The sequence below is a fragment of the Helianthus annuus genome, chromosome 17, assembly GCF_002127325.2.
Source record: "Helianthus annuus cultivar XRQ/B chromosome 17, HanXRQr2.0-SUNRISE, whole genome shotgun sequence".
In the NCBI taxonomy this organism is placed as follows: domain Eukaryota; kingdom Viridiplantae; phylum Streptophyta; class Magnoliopsida; order Asterales; family Asteraceae; genus Helianthus; species Helianthus annuus.
In genome coordinates, this window is record NC_035449.2 from 19,006,757 (window position 1) to 19,022,136 (window position 15,380).

At 38.9% G+C, this 15,380-nt stretch overlaps 1 protein-coding gene across 1 annotated transcript; it reads right to left on the bottom strand.

Moving 5' to 3' along the window:
• Nucleotides 1-2,514: 2,514 nt before the first annotated feature.
• LOC118488800 lies at nucleotides 2,515-3,490 on the bottom strand. The gene is made up of 2 exons (XM_035986160.1): nucleotides 2,945-3,490; nucleotides 2,515-2,844 (listed from the first exon to the last, which is right to left on the bottom strand). The coding sequence occupies exons 1-2, from the start codon at nucleotides 3,488-3,490 to the stop codon at nucleotides 2,515-2,517; spliced, it is 876 nt and encodes a 291-aa protein (XP_035842053.1).
• Between the last annotated feature and the right edge of the window lie 11,890 nt (nucleotides 3,491-15,380).

A 15,380-nucleotide genomic window follows, 5' to 3' on the forward strand; every position in this document is an offset into this window, starting at 1 on the left:
GACTATCCGAGCATTTTTCTCAAACTGCAATCTGCGTCCTACGTCCTAGTAGTTCTAGTTAGAAATCACCATGAGTCCTTACCTTTCAAATTTTGCTTCCTAAGTACCTTTGCTTCAGGTTTGTTACCCTATGAACCCTTCGCTCTAACAACAATGAAGATTTTTCGTGCAATGACTAACGGGGGCTAGAGTTGGGGTGAGGGCATAATTATCTTTTCACCTCAAAATCAAACCCAAAATTAATATTGTCTTCAATGATCTCATTTCCCACTATATTTCGTCTCTCTTGTTTCTTTCCATGATAGTGAAACAAACGACAAGTGATCTACAATCAGAATTAGGTAGATACGATTTAATCGAGATGGCCATGGACACACCATGTATGAGATGTAATGATTACTCCTTGATCTTGATTAGTGATTGTCGAACAACTTAACATTTGTAGCCAGAATTCGGGTCAATGCTACGAGCAACCTTAGGTTGATTTAAGGGTGGTGTTGAACTTTTGGAACAAAATTAACTTCGATTTCTCCGTTTGAACGAGGAGTCAGGGACGATAGGATCAAGTAAGGGTAAACAGATAAGGATTTTTTGTATGATGTTGATCCCTAATTATATTTAAACTTTTGATGAGGGACAATTCTAACATTTGATTAAGGCCTTTTGTTGATAAGGGTTTATGTTGAGAATAAAATTAAGCACAACTCTGCACTTAGTTTTAATTTTTGAAGACTACGAACACAAGCTATTATGAAAAAATAGATTAAATGATACATAAATGGTTAAAGGTGTATATTATTTGTAATACAATTAGTGGAAATGGAACTTATAAATAAGTATTCCATCGACGTTGGTAATTGTATGTATGCAATCTCAAGCTATTTATATGACCATCACATTCTCAATATGTCACACCCCAACCGATGGCGGAAACATCGGGATTAGACGAAAACGAGATTGCAAGAGACTTCATAACACCATGTGACAATAATAATTAAATTCAAAACTAGATTGTCATACAAGATTCAAATAAAAAGGAACAACATTGTCTCAAAAACGAACATAACATCAAATTAGATAAATTAATCTAGGTGTGTATCTAAGTCCACCTGAATTGCATTTCTTCAACATCAACTCATCAATCAACCTGCAACATGTATTAAAATATATCAACAAAAAGTTGGCGAGTATACAAGTTTTGTTACATAACATAATATAGCATAAAATAGTTTAAGGGCTCATATTCAACATGAATCATAATATGCAAGTTTACAAGCATGCCAAAACGGTGTACTATATGTTCAAACCCAAGATTCCAACGCGTTAAAATAGCCTATCCCAAATAGAGGAGCGGGAGGTTAAAATGTTTAACTTAAGAATACCCCAAGTTTCGTGGGCGGTGCGTTAATCCTATAGCGCTATAATTGTTAAGGTAGGCTAGCAAAGTTAATGAAGCATATGTCGACACAAATAGTTTACATTAGCATACAAGTCTAAACAAGCATCATATAGTTTCATGTTAAGCATGGATAGAGTTTAAAATAGTTTCATGTGAAGTGTAATTTTGTATAACATACATGTTGCACCCAAAAGTGATAAAAAGGAAAACGGGATCGAGTATACTCACGGTTTTGCAAGCTTTCCTACTTGATAATCCCGCGAGAGTTGTTTGGTTGATTAGTTTGGAGCACCTTGTCCTTCTACATGAAGAAACATAGGTGTGAGAGTTTTGGGAGTTAACGGAAGATTATAGATTCGGAATTTAAACAACAAGAAAATAACATATGAAAATAATCATCTAGTACACATGATACTTGTTCTTGACACTATGAAACTCTAAAAGAGTTTAAGTGTTTTCATGGAACAAGGTTCCATTAGAATCATGACAAGTATTCAAAGCCTAAGATGATGTACTTACTATCTTGACAAATGTCCATTTGTTCATCGTCAAGAGTTTGATTTGTTGAATATAATATATAAGTTATATGAATACTAGTCACGTACCCGCGCGATGCGGCGGGAGTGACGATTTACAATAGGATACTCGTTTACCTTTAGTTTATCCGTCGTCTCGTGATATATTGTATAGTACTTAAGTTAGTTTTCTTATTTGTGATATGATGGCACTGGTGTTTCTGTTAGTTTATCGATTATTTGGTGATATACTCGGATAAATTTTTTTAGGTGTAGATTCGGCGTGATCTTCTACAAGAAGAGTACAAAACAAGGAAGTAGATGTAATTAAAAACAAGAAGAGTTCAAAACAGTCAAGTAGCTGGACAAAACAATAAAAACAAAATGCGGGGAGTCTCTTGTATCTCTTCCTGTTTTAACAATACATCCGTTCGCTTATGACTTTCTTGTATCTTCTCCTCTACTGTACCAGATTTCGACACATAAAAAAATGTTAGACGCTTACAGGTGCTTTAAAATAGTAATTAAAAGGTAATTTCTGGAAGCAAATAAGGCACAAAATCTACTAACTTACCTTCGTTTTGATACGGATGCGATTAATTAATCACGCAACACTTCCTGGTAGACAACATTTGATGTGTAAACTCCGCGTTGTTTGAATTCTTTGGCGAGATGTACCAACACCTTCGTACTTTGTCTTGAAATCCCTCTTGATAACGCTACATAAAGTTGTCCATGTGAAAATACAGAATCCGGTAGATAAATACCAACGTTCGGAATTGTTTGACCTTGAGCTTTATTAATCATCATGGAAAAGCTAAGTCGAATTGGAAATTGTTTTCTTTTCAGCTTGAATGGGAACATGTCATCTTCAGAAAGGGTTAGAGGGATTCTTGGCAAAAAAAACTCTTTTTCCGGCATGTTGACCAACTGCAATTTCCGCATCAATAACATTTCGCATGAAACCCTTACATATCAACCAAGTGCCATTACACAGGCCATGTGATGGATCGATATTACGTAACAATACTATTGGGCATCCAATTTTTAAACGAAGCTTATGAGGCGGCAAACCACTAACATTTAGCGAGTTTAAGAACTCGACCGGATAGAAGTTGCGCTGATCGTCTTCAGCTTCATCAAAACTGTAATAAAATTTTTCCTCCCCTTCAAAAATTTCAATCATTTGATTATTAATCTCGTCAACACTCTCATTTTTAGTGGACAATATTGCTCTAGAGATTATATAATCTGAAGAATATACATTATCTTCAGTTGATAGAAAGATGGCATGGATCAATTCTTTTATAGCGTTTTCTCTGTTGTTGCACTGAATTGTCATGTCATCGGGTATGCGGATATAGTTTCCTTCGATTGGTTCTTCAGTTCCATCGCCGACTCTTAAAAGAAATTTAGAAAACCATGGATCTTCCAGCGCTCTCATATTTATGGTCAACCGCATCTTCTTAGTCAAAGACCAAAGAGGTGACATTCGTGCGCTGGAGTCTACAATCTGTGCTCGAGTGCCATGTTTAGTAACCGGCAACACCTGTCTGAAGTCACCTCCCATAACCATTATCTTCCCACCAAATGGGTGATGGAGTGTGTGAAACCTGAGTGTTAATGTGTGTATTTTGTGTGAATTATTGTCGCTTAAGTGATAATGTGCCTTGAATATATTAACTACGAGTGTTCGTGGTTTTACAGGTAAATCACTTAAATCGGTGAAGTTAGAGTGGTTAAAGATGATGCGGAACACCAGTGGATGATAAACATAGCGAAAGGCGTTATTCGGGACTTGTTCGGGTCAAAAAGGTTGCTTGAATATATAAGAGATGCATAAGAATGAAGTGTAGGGGCTGATTGGTAATTAAATGAAAGTTGGATGTGTGAGGAGCGTAGCTGACGATTAGAAGTGGCTGATTACAAACAGAATGTAGGGACCGTAACTTAGGATTTTAACCCGTAAGCTGCGGTTGGTTAAATGTCCACGCATAGCTATTTAATTGAAGGGGGGTTGTTATTTTAATAATACAACAACATCATCAAAAATAGCATCACGTGATTGGAGGTTGTTTGGAGACATAATGGCGGCAACCACATACAATTCATACATCATCATCACGGCTAGACTAGAAGGCAACCATCAACAAGATATCAACACAACATCTCAACATTAGTTATAGCCGACATAGGGGACGTTTGGACTTGTTTGATTGGGCCGATAACAAAAAAACAGAATCATCATCATAATGGGCCGACATCAACATCACATCATCAATTGGGCCGCATATGGACTTAAAGGTGGGCCGCCAACATGAAGCAGACATCACGTGAGGGTCTTGACTTTTGAATATATCGAATTATCATCACAAGTGGGCATTGGACTATTTTTATTGGGTCATCATTATACTACATATTATATCTTTGGGCTCCACTATAGGGCTGCCATCTTGGATTAGGAGACCAAAGGCAGAAGAAAACAAGCCATCACGTGGACTTCTTTGGCATTCACATGGGCTGATACCATCACAATATTGTTCGTAATTTGGGGGCCCACGATTAGATTCACACACGTGAAGATTGATTGAGGAGAGATCACATCATCATCTTCGACGGAGAGAAGAGGGGAGTCGGCTACGGGGCAACCGTCTATCAAGCTGTGAAGATCATCCCACCCTAATGAGCGGCTAGTCCTTTTATGGTTTCCTCTGGATGGAGGGTTTTTGTAAGTTGGATAATTTTTTGTGTTTGTGACAATCGTTTAACTCGGTGATCTAAGCATTCGATGCTTTTCACCTTTGATTTGATTATTGGTTGTAAACAATTGCATTTATTTAAGCCTTAATTTCTAAGCATTCAGTTCCCGAGAGTTCTAGTAATTGGGATATATTTGACATGGGGTTAGGGTTTGTAATTGTAATTGATAATCATTCAATAACCTCCCGTTATGTATTGACCGGAGTACTTAGTCGTTGGTTATCACAATTGGTTAACTAGATTCAACACTTATGTCTATGTAAGTGTTTCGATTAAACACATAACTGAATCTAGCTGTAAAACCTGAAATCTGGAGGAAACATTGTTCTCTCTATTGCTTTAAACTTCACTTTTAGGTTGTAATTTTTAGATAATCAATCAAATTCAACAATTGAGTTTTAATTTTTAATAGTAGTTAGTCAAAACTGAGCATTATACACTTTCCACAATCCTCCTCTGGTTCGATATCCGACTTACCCTATCTACTGGTTTAGTTGGTTTTTGCATGTCCTTAACGACAAACATCAAAATGGCGCCGTTGTCGGGGAGGCGTGCGCAAAGTGTTTAGTGTTAAGTTTTAGTAAAAAAATTAAAAAAAAATAAAAAATAATTAAATAAATAAAAAATAAAAATAATAATAAATTTAAAAATCCCAAAAAGATTTTTCTTTGATGTTCGTGATTTACACTTGGTAGTTGAGTTGTGTTGTGCAGGATGACAGAGCATTACACATATTTCAGCTTTTCTACGTGTATATTGTGCGGGGGTCCACGTCATCCGTGTATCGGTTGCCACGAGGCCCACTACAGGAGGGCACATGGAAAACGGGTGTCTTATGTTTCACAGCTTCCACCTCCATCATACGCTGATGATTATGACTTAGAGATGGAGGATGATTATTACTCGGATGGATATGATCGGGACAAGGATGTTTATTATGAGCCAAGGACGGATGGACGATGTTTCTGTTGCGGTCGTTATCATACTTCTTATGATGAGGATGTATGCGCGGTGTATTTGGAAAATCCAGAGTATTGGAATAAAAAATGATGGATGCATACATCTCAAAACCGTATCAGGGATACCGACAATGTCATCCCGAAGAATATTCTAAGCCCGAGGGTGTGTCAGACCGAGGAGGAGAAAAAGCTTGCTATGTTGGAAGCGAGTTTGTCCAAACTCGAGCAGTATTTATTAGCACCCAACCTTTCCGATGAAGATCGAATCAGCTGCCTAGTTTCTGATGAAATGAAGATAGAAATAGAAGAGCGTCTCTCACCATTACCTGTTGATATTAAAGATTATTCTCACATGGAGGAGGAGGTTGTGGAGGATAATACCACACCAATGAATCCTTTATCTGATGAAGAGTCACTGGTGGATCAGATGGTGTGTGAGGATGAGGAGGCAGAGCAGTCTGATAAGATGAATGTGTGTACCGAACCTCTTCCCATATCAATCATTTCAATTAACAAGTGTGGGGAAGAGGGTTCGAGGAAGAAGATGAAAAGGGTGAAGCTACAAGACATCGGTGTATATCTCGTGAAGTGGATTAGCGAAACCCGCATGTTCTTTCTAAACATGCCAATTATACTGAGAAGCTTATGGAGATGGCATGTAAATTTCCGGGCATTTGTTGGAAATGTTTTGGGTAAGTGTGCATTGAGACCACCGTAGTGCATATCAGGTACGGTCTGGCTAAAGACCTTTAAACTTAGCGCTCTCGGGAGGCAGCCCGAGGATGTAGAGTTTGTACTTTGTTTTGGTTTCATTTGGTGTGTTGTGTTTTGACAGGTTTATACAATTCTATCTTCACGGATGCAATGAATCAAGTGTGGGGATGTTTGGCAACATCCCTGGTGAGATCTCAAAGAATCCATGAGGGGCGTATGTTCCGGTTAGATCGCAACAGCTACACACTATAAACACTCACTTGTTTTCTGATCAGGTGCATGTGTTTATCTATCCCGTGTTTTATTTGTTTTTATGTACTTGGTGGTGTGAAATTTTTGTGTTGGGAGTGGTTTCTTTGTGTTGAGTCGTCTAGTTGTTAGCCGTTCATGGTTTGTGGGTGGTATTTCTCGAGTTTAGATTATAAATTACACCATACATTTGGGACAATGTATCCCAAGTGTGGGGATGCGGTAACTCGAGAGAGGGTTGGTAAGATTGTTGATCTCAAAAGCTTTGAAGTGGTTGAAATTGGGCACAAATTGAAGTGGTTGAAATTGGGCAAAAATTGAAAAATTTTGAAAAATTTTTGTCTCAAGTATGCTTGAACTACATGAAAACCAACATTTTCAATCACTAAGGGGTTCCTTGCTGATATTAAACTAACTTAGATCCCTAGTCATGGTTGTCCCTTTAAGTTTCATGAGAGTATTTCTGACAGGTTTTTAGAAAATAGTTGAGAAGAGATGCCTAACTAGGAGTAACATGCTTTAGGAATTACACATGCTACGTGTCGGCAACCTATATTCCTTTTATTCGGTGAGATGTTTTGAGCCTACTAGATTGTTAGTTGAATTACAATAAATGTGCAATTGATGAGTGTAGGCCATATGTTGCTTTGTGTTAGAACTTGTGTGGTTCGATACGTGCCGAGACTGTGCTTTAGCGTATACACATAGATGATAAAGGCATTAGGATCCGTTCATTGTTCATATGTTGTTTGTTTATCCATCTTACCTTAGTAAACCATGTTGAGCCTTTTACCCTTCGTTTGATAGACCTTGTTTGACCTGTTTGATTACCAACCATGAATGACAAGTATGTTTAGAAGTATATTATGAAAAAAAATTGAAAAAAAGAGAGAAAAGAAAGAAAAAAAATATTGTTATGTTCGTGTTAAATAAATGGGTCGAAAATAACCCAAAGTGTTAGTATTATTGTGAATAAGTTTTCATGGTTTGGTATGTTCATTTGTGTTCGCCGATAAACATAAAAAGCCAAAAATAATTCCTTACCTTTACCCATAACCCAAAACCCAAAAGTCCTTTTGATATGTGTTACGTTACTTGATACAGTGGAGGTATGATTGCTATACAAGCTTATGATTACAAGGTAGCATATTTGGTTTTGAGTGAATTATACACTAGCACATTACACGCTAGTCTTGATTGAGCCGAGAGGAGTGATTATTGTGAGGGGCGTGTGGCATGTGTGTAGTATCATAAGCATGTTAGTGTTAGTTAGGCAAGTCTTAAGCTGTTTTAAATGCGTATCATTTATCTGTCAGATTGTCAATCTCGATTGTGTCAGTCTATGGGACGGGTATGACTTGGGACCTTGAATTGCTAATACGGTAAGGGATTTAATGGTGATTTGTTAATAAGGTGAGTAATGTTGGTAATGGTTGCTTGAGGACAATCAATGTTAAGTGTGGGGATGTGATGGAGTGTGTGAAACCTGAGTGTTAATGTGTGTATTTTGTGTGAATTATTGTCGCTTAAGTGATAATGTGCCTTGAATATATTAACTACGAGTGTTCATGGTTTTACAGGTAAATCACTTAAATCGGTGAAGTTAGAGTGGTTAAAGATGATGCGGAACACCAGTGGATGATAAACATAGCGAAAGGCGTTATTCGGGACTTGTTCAGGTCAAAAAGGTTGCTTGAATATATAAGAGATGCATAAGAATGAAGTGTAGGGGCTGATTGGTAATTAAATGAAAGTTGGATGTGTGAGGAGCGTAGCTGACGATTAGAAGTGGCTGATTACAAACAGAATGTAGGGACCGTAACTTACGGATTTTAACCCGTAAGCTGCGGTTGGTTAAATGTCCACGCATAACTATTTAATTGAAGGGGGGTTGTTATTTTAATAATACAACAACATCATCAAAAACAGCATCACGTGACTGGAGGTTGTTTGGAGACATAATGGCGGCAACCACATACAATTCATACATCATCATCACGGCTAGACTAGAAGGCAACCATCAACAAGATATCAACACAACATCTCAACATTAGATATAGCCGACATAGGGGACGTTTGGACTTGTTTAATTGGGCCGATAACAAAAAAACAGAATCATCATCATAATGGGCCGACATCAACATCACATCATCAATTGGGCCGCACATGGACTTAAAGGTGGGCCGCCAACATGAAGCAGACATCACGTGAGGGTCTTGACTTTTGAATATATCGAATTATCATCACAAGTGGGCATTGGACTATTTTTATTGGGTCATCATTATACTACATATTATATCTTTGGGCTCCACTATAGGGCTGCCATCTTGGATTAGGAGACCAAAGGCAGAAGAAAACAAGCCATCACGTGGACTTCTTTGGCATTCACATAGGCTGGTACCATCACAATATTGTTCGTAAATTGGGGGCCCACGATTAGATTCACACACGTGAAGATTGATTGAGGAGAGATCACATCATCATCTTCGACGGAGAGAAGAGGGGAGTCGGCTACGGGGCAACCGTCTATCAAGCTGTGAAGATCATCCCACCCTAATGAGCGGCTAGTCCTTTTATGGTTTCCTCCGGATGGAGGTTTTTGTAAGTTGGATAATTTTATGTGTTTGTGACAATCGTTTAACTCGGTGATCTAAGCATTCGATGCTTTTCACCTTTGATTTGATTATTGGTTGTAAACAATTGCATTTATTTAAGCCTTAATTTCTAAGCATTCAGTTCCCGAGAGTTCTAGTAATTGGGATATATTTGACATGGGGTTAGGGTTTGTAATTGTAATTGATAATCATTCGATAACCTCCCGTTATGTATTGACCGGAGTACTTAGTCGTTGGTTATCACAACTGGTTAATTAGATTCAACACTTATGTCTATGTAAGTGTTTCGATTTAACACATAACTGAATCTAGCTGTAAAACCTGAAATCTGGAGGAACCATTGTTCTCTCTATTGCTTTAAACTTCACTTTTAGGTTGTAATTTTTAGATAATCAATCAAATTCAACAATTGAGTTTTACTTTTTAATAGTAGTTAGTCAAAACTGAGCATTATACACTTTCCACAATCCTCCTCTGGTTCGATATCCGACTTACCCTATCTACTGGTTTAGTTGGTTTTTGAATGTCCTTAACGACAGACATCAATTGGAGACTAACACCTATAATGTCTTGGAATGTACGATCGACTGCCTCTATCGCCTGTCGTTTAGCCATCGACGCTTCATCCCATATGATTATTTTGGCAGACCGAATCGGTTTAGCGGCCCCACTCTATTTTTTGATATTGCACATTGAATTATTTTCAAGATTAAGAGGAATCTTGAATCTCGAGTGAGCCGTTCTACCTCCTGGCATATTATTAGCCGTTGCACCTGATGAAGCTGTTGCGAGAGCAATAAGACCACGTGACCGAATTTCAGCAAGCAAGGCAATGTACAAAAATGTTTTTCTAGTTCCACCTGGACCATCAATAAAGAACACGCTTGGAAGATCATTATCAACATGCATCATGATCTCATCAAACACGTTTTTTTGGTCCGGATTAAGTGAATCTTTGGCACTCAAGTGTTCAGGTTCCAAAACAATCCCATACTCTTCTTGTAACTCACGATAACCTTCATCTTGTAAGTTAACATCGTCTGTTATCTTAGGAAGGTCGAATTCATTGATATTTTTACCCATGGATTGTACCAAGACACTAATTTCGGTAAGAACCATATTTTGAACTCGTTCTATACTTTGACAGTGTAACCGATGATCTTCAGACAGTGAATCAAAGTGGTCATTCCATAACTTTCGAATATCTCTAGGTTGGCAAAAAATCATTATGGTCGCAAATAACCTTCTAAGAGCATTGGGAAACTAAACGTAGAGGCTTTTTCAAGACATTGTGATAGATATTCATCGTCTTCTATTAAGCCTAACTCAAGAGCTGCTTTCCGAAATGTCTCACACCGTTGACCATTAACTGTGCAAAGATGTTCAAAAGAAGTAGGCCCTCTGACATTTGACAAAAGTAGGCGTAAGTAGTACCTTTCTCCTTCGACTGGATTAGCGGAAACAATACGACCTCTTTGTTTTTTACCGAAACGACGACTCCAACGGCGTGTGCTTCCATTCCACGTAAAGTGTTTTGGAAAATCTTTATACAAATGTACCCTTGCTGTTTCATCGTTTCTATTTATCTCAAAAAATGTTGTTAGCATGGTTCTCTTATCCCTTTCCCTATCAACAATATTAGGCATTCTGTCATCATCTCTAAATCTAACCATCTGATTATTTGGGGGATGAAGTTGTAAGGCTAGAACAGCAGGAAAAATTTGAGAAAGAGAGAAGGAAAAAATGCGCCACATAGCCTCTGGGGGCGATCTGTAGCGTGCATCTTGAAATCTTTTTATCTCATTAATAACAACCCCTGGCTCACTTTGATCGACTTGAATAACCTGTTTGTCATGTCCTTTATAAACATATTTAAAAAGATATTTCACAGATTTTATACTTGAGCAAACTTCAACATTCATGTGGCAGTTAAACATCATCAAAAGCCTTGGGTTATATGGGACCACCCATCTATTATCAAGTGTTTTTCCTCGTACGTCCACTTCTATCTCGGTGTCTCACCTTCGATACAACGGATACGCATCTTCTCCTTGTGTTGTCTGTTCATTAAATTGTCTAGGATAGTGAAAACGACAAACTTTAGGATCACCCTGCATACAAGGACTGCTTAATCGTAAATTTCTGCAAGGACCGTGAATCATGTGCTTGACAACCATCTCATGCATTTTGGGATGTCTTAGTTTGTTAGGAATTTCAGCACACACAACCTTATCATAATGGTCCGCGTTATTGATCTTGTGTTGCGGGTACATGATAAGGAGAAAATGTGCGTGCAGCAAACCACGCTTTTGAAATTCGATGACATAAACGTATGCCTTAACTTGTAACACCCCGTGTTTTCGAATGTCAAAGTCAAAGTCAAAGTCAAAGTCCAAGTCAACTTTGACTTTCTTTGACTGTAGATAGTCGATTTTGTGTTTTAATTGTATTATGTGGAGTAAGTGTTGTAATCAGCAAGAATCGAGGTAATCGAATGTGCTTTAATGTGAACCGATCTACGACTGTGAATGATAGGAAGTAACAATGCGATAAAGTTAACCTAATCAGCAATCAAACCAATCTAACAATCAATCGAACTTGAGACTCGAATTATGCGAATTGCGGTATCGTTATACGTGTGTGTGTGCCTTATGTGTTACTTGTGCGTGTTTACTTTATGTTTGGTGTGGTATTCAAGCAAACCAATCGAAAAATCGAATCGAAACTCGAAAGGCAATCAAACTCAAATCGAAACCGGCATCAAAACGTGACTTAACAAAGATTGTATGTTAGATATAGTGGTTGGGATTAAAAGTAATTTGACTAAGAACTCTATCGAAATCATAACATCATACGTCGGAATCGAAACGTCGAAAATCGTCGCAAAATACTCGAAGTGCGTGGCGGATCGAACAGGAAGCATCCTGATCGAACAGGCCAGCCGATCGGCTAGCACCTTGCCAGCCGATCGAGCTGCCCACTCGATCGGAGTTCCCAGCCGATCGGCTGCCACTTTCCTCTTTTGGAAGCCTATAAATAGGGCTGTCATTGTCATACTTTCCATTTTTGGAAAGCTCTGACCGAACCAGCTATCTTCTTCACCTTTTCTCAGATTTCTCTCAATCCCGGTAAGTTTTCACTCTAATTCTTGTACGATCTTGATCATTACTTGATTCTACACCTTTCTATCTTTCAAAACTTGGATTCTAACCGTGAAATCACCAAGAGCTAAGTGTTCTTGGGTGATGTCATCATGGTGTTCTTGAAGAACATCATGTTTTGGCCTCATTCCACTATGATTAGCTTAGATCTAACCGATTTCCACATAAACAAGTTAAGATCCATCATAGATCTAAACATTTTCATGATGTGAAGGATTGAAAGAAGGATTTCCAACTTTCTTTCAACTCTTTTACACTCAATGCTTTCAAATCAATAGAAACGGAGCTTGAACCGGCTAAACAACCATTCTAACAGTTAAAAGGTTCAAGATTCGGATTCTATATACAAGGTTAACCCGATATCGGTTAAACTCTAAACCGACATTCCAAACCGTTCAACCGGCCGGACTTGGGTGATTCCTGTTCGAGCCAAGGGAACAGGTGGGAACGAAGGTTATCATAGTTCAACACGTTGTCAAGATACCTTGAAAGAATGACAAATAAACAAACAACCAAGTGTTAGACGAAAGGCCGACCAGGTCAGAAATGCTGGCCGAACGGCTAGGCTGTCGAACAGCCCAGCCGATCGGACATGCCAGCCGATCGACCGGGCCAGCCGATCGGCTAGCACATGGTCCCACACTCCCAAACTTTTGAAGTATAGTGTTGACGAAGTAATGTTCAATCGAATGGGTCACTCGATGGGTAAACATTACTGTTCGGATCATGAGATACTATGCTTCAACACTTAATCGTTTTCACAACTTGTTCGTAGTAGGGAATGCCAGCCGATCGAACAGACTATTCGATCGAGTGACATTCAGTTGAGGACTAACCCTGAAGCTCCTAGCCGATCGAGTGAGCTAGCCGATCGAGCGAACCGCTCGATCGACCGACTTGAAAGGTAGGAACACTTCAGTGTTCTCTAATACTGCAACAAAAACTTCAAAAGTTCAAATCCTCTAACACAAACACACCAGAGGAAGAAACAATCCACTTGAATGGTTCAGCCGATCGAGCCAACCGGCCGATCGAACAGGACTGTCCAATCGGATATACCAGCCGATCGAACAGGCCGTTCGATCGAACCTGCCGTTCGATCGACCAGCCTATTCGATCCATCCATACTTGTTTGCTTTTTCGCGTTACTTATCGTTATGCTATCGAACTATTCAGGCTAATCTCACTCTCAGCGCTCCCTTCAATCCACAACCAATCACTGTGAGTATACTCGTACCCTTTTAGCTTTAGCACTTCTGGGTGTTACATACGTTACCTATCAAAATCACAATCGAACACACTATACAAACTATTTGAACGCTAACCGATTGCATGTATTACGTGATTAAATGTATGCTTGTTATTATGTTTACACGTGGAAAGCTGTCTACCTGCCTTAGCAACGTAGTACTATAGTTTGGACTCAGCACCCGTTCACACGGGGGTTGTTAAGGACAATCTACTTGCATGATTTACGGTGGTGATCATGTATTGCGAACTGTCTCGGACAGTCAACCCGCAGTCACTGGTATTGATAGGTCCATGTCGATAATTTACATGCATCATTGCCCTCTGTGTACGTGCTGGTTATGCGTAAACTATTCAAACTCTATATGCTATTATCAAACTTGTATGCTCACCTTTACATTTTATGTATTGACTTTATTTTAACGTATGTGACAGGTGCTTAAGTTGCTAGGATGCATAGACGTGTGGTGATGAAATCGAGGCTAGGAAGAGTCTAGAAACCAAGACAATTTACATTTATGTGTTTAAATCTGAGTTGTCGGAACTTGTTTTGTTTAAAGGATACCTATGACTGTAATAACTAAATTTATCTTATGGGTCACGGTATGGGACGTGACATTAAAACTATTCGGTAATAATAGTTGTTATGGAATTTCTTTGAACAATCTGTTTCGCTCAGTGTCGCGCCCCGATGATTCCGCCATCGGTTGCAGAAAGGAGATGATGAGGATTGCCCGGTTCCTCTTTTCTTGGCATTACCCACACGAAATCCCAGGGTAATCTTTTGAGCTAATTCCTTCTTGCGATCTTCCTCTCTTGTGCGTACCAATTCATCTGTTAGGGTGTTAGCTAATTCTACAGCATCGTCAATAGTACGAGGTCTCGCAGCTTTAACGATGTTTCGGATTTCACTAATTAAACCCTAGATGTAACGAGAAATAAGTACCGGTTCTGGCGAAGCCAGTGATGGCACTACCCTTGCGTATTCAAAGAATGTCGAAGTATATCCCCGACAATCTACTCCTAGCATACGATGACTTAGGAACTTGTTTGCCATTTGTTCCTTCTCGTATTCGGGACAGAATTTTCTTTCTACCAAACTCTTAAATTCTTCCCAACCTATGGCGTAGGCTATCCTTCTTCCTTTTGCCTGGAGGACCGTGTTCCACCATTCGAGTGCTCCTTCTTTGAACAGATTGGATGCATACATCACCTGGTCTCCATCGGCACATTTGCTTATTGCAATTACTGCCTCGGTTTTCTCTAACCAACGCAGTGTTGCAGTTGCCCCTTCGTTACCTGCAAATTCAGCGGGTTTGCAAGCAAGAAATTCTTTGTAAGTGCAACCAGACGTTGCAGCTTTCATTCTTTTAGGGAGTGGGGCCTTTTGCGGATCATGATCGTCATGATTGCCGCCTCCATTAACGCTGTTACTGCCGTTATCTTCTGGAATACGTTTACTAGGAATTAATTGTGGTTCGGCAGGTTTTTGAACAGCAGCCACAATTTCTGGAATAGCATGAGCTATCCCTTGGGCGATAAAATGCTCGATATCTTGTCGAGTTATATATTGATCTTCCTGTTCTTGCTCAGATTGATTTACTTCATTAATTGGTTCATTGTTAACGTTTTCCATCTGCTAATTGGTAACAATTATTAGTGTCTAACTTATCAATGACAAAATTCACATAGATACACATAGATTATCACAACATACGAATATAACCAAAATTGTCGATTTCTCGACTTTTACTTTGTTA

Excerpts from the sequence above, each read along its gene's own strand:
- LOC118488800 (XM_035986160.1), bottom strand. The coding sequence starts at position 3,490 with ATGGTTATGGGAGGTGACTTCAGACAGGTGTTGCCGGTTACTAAACAT. Across the intron at positions 2,845-2,944 it reads TAAAAATTGGATGCCCAATA|TTGGTCAACATGCCGGAAAA; the intron begins GTATTGTTACGT and ends CGGAAATTGCAG.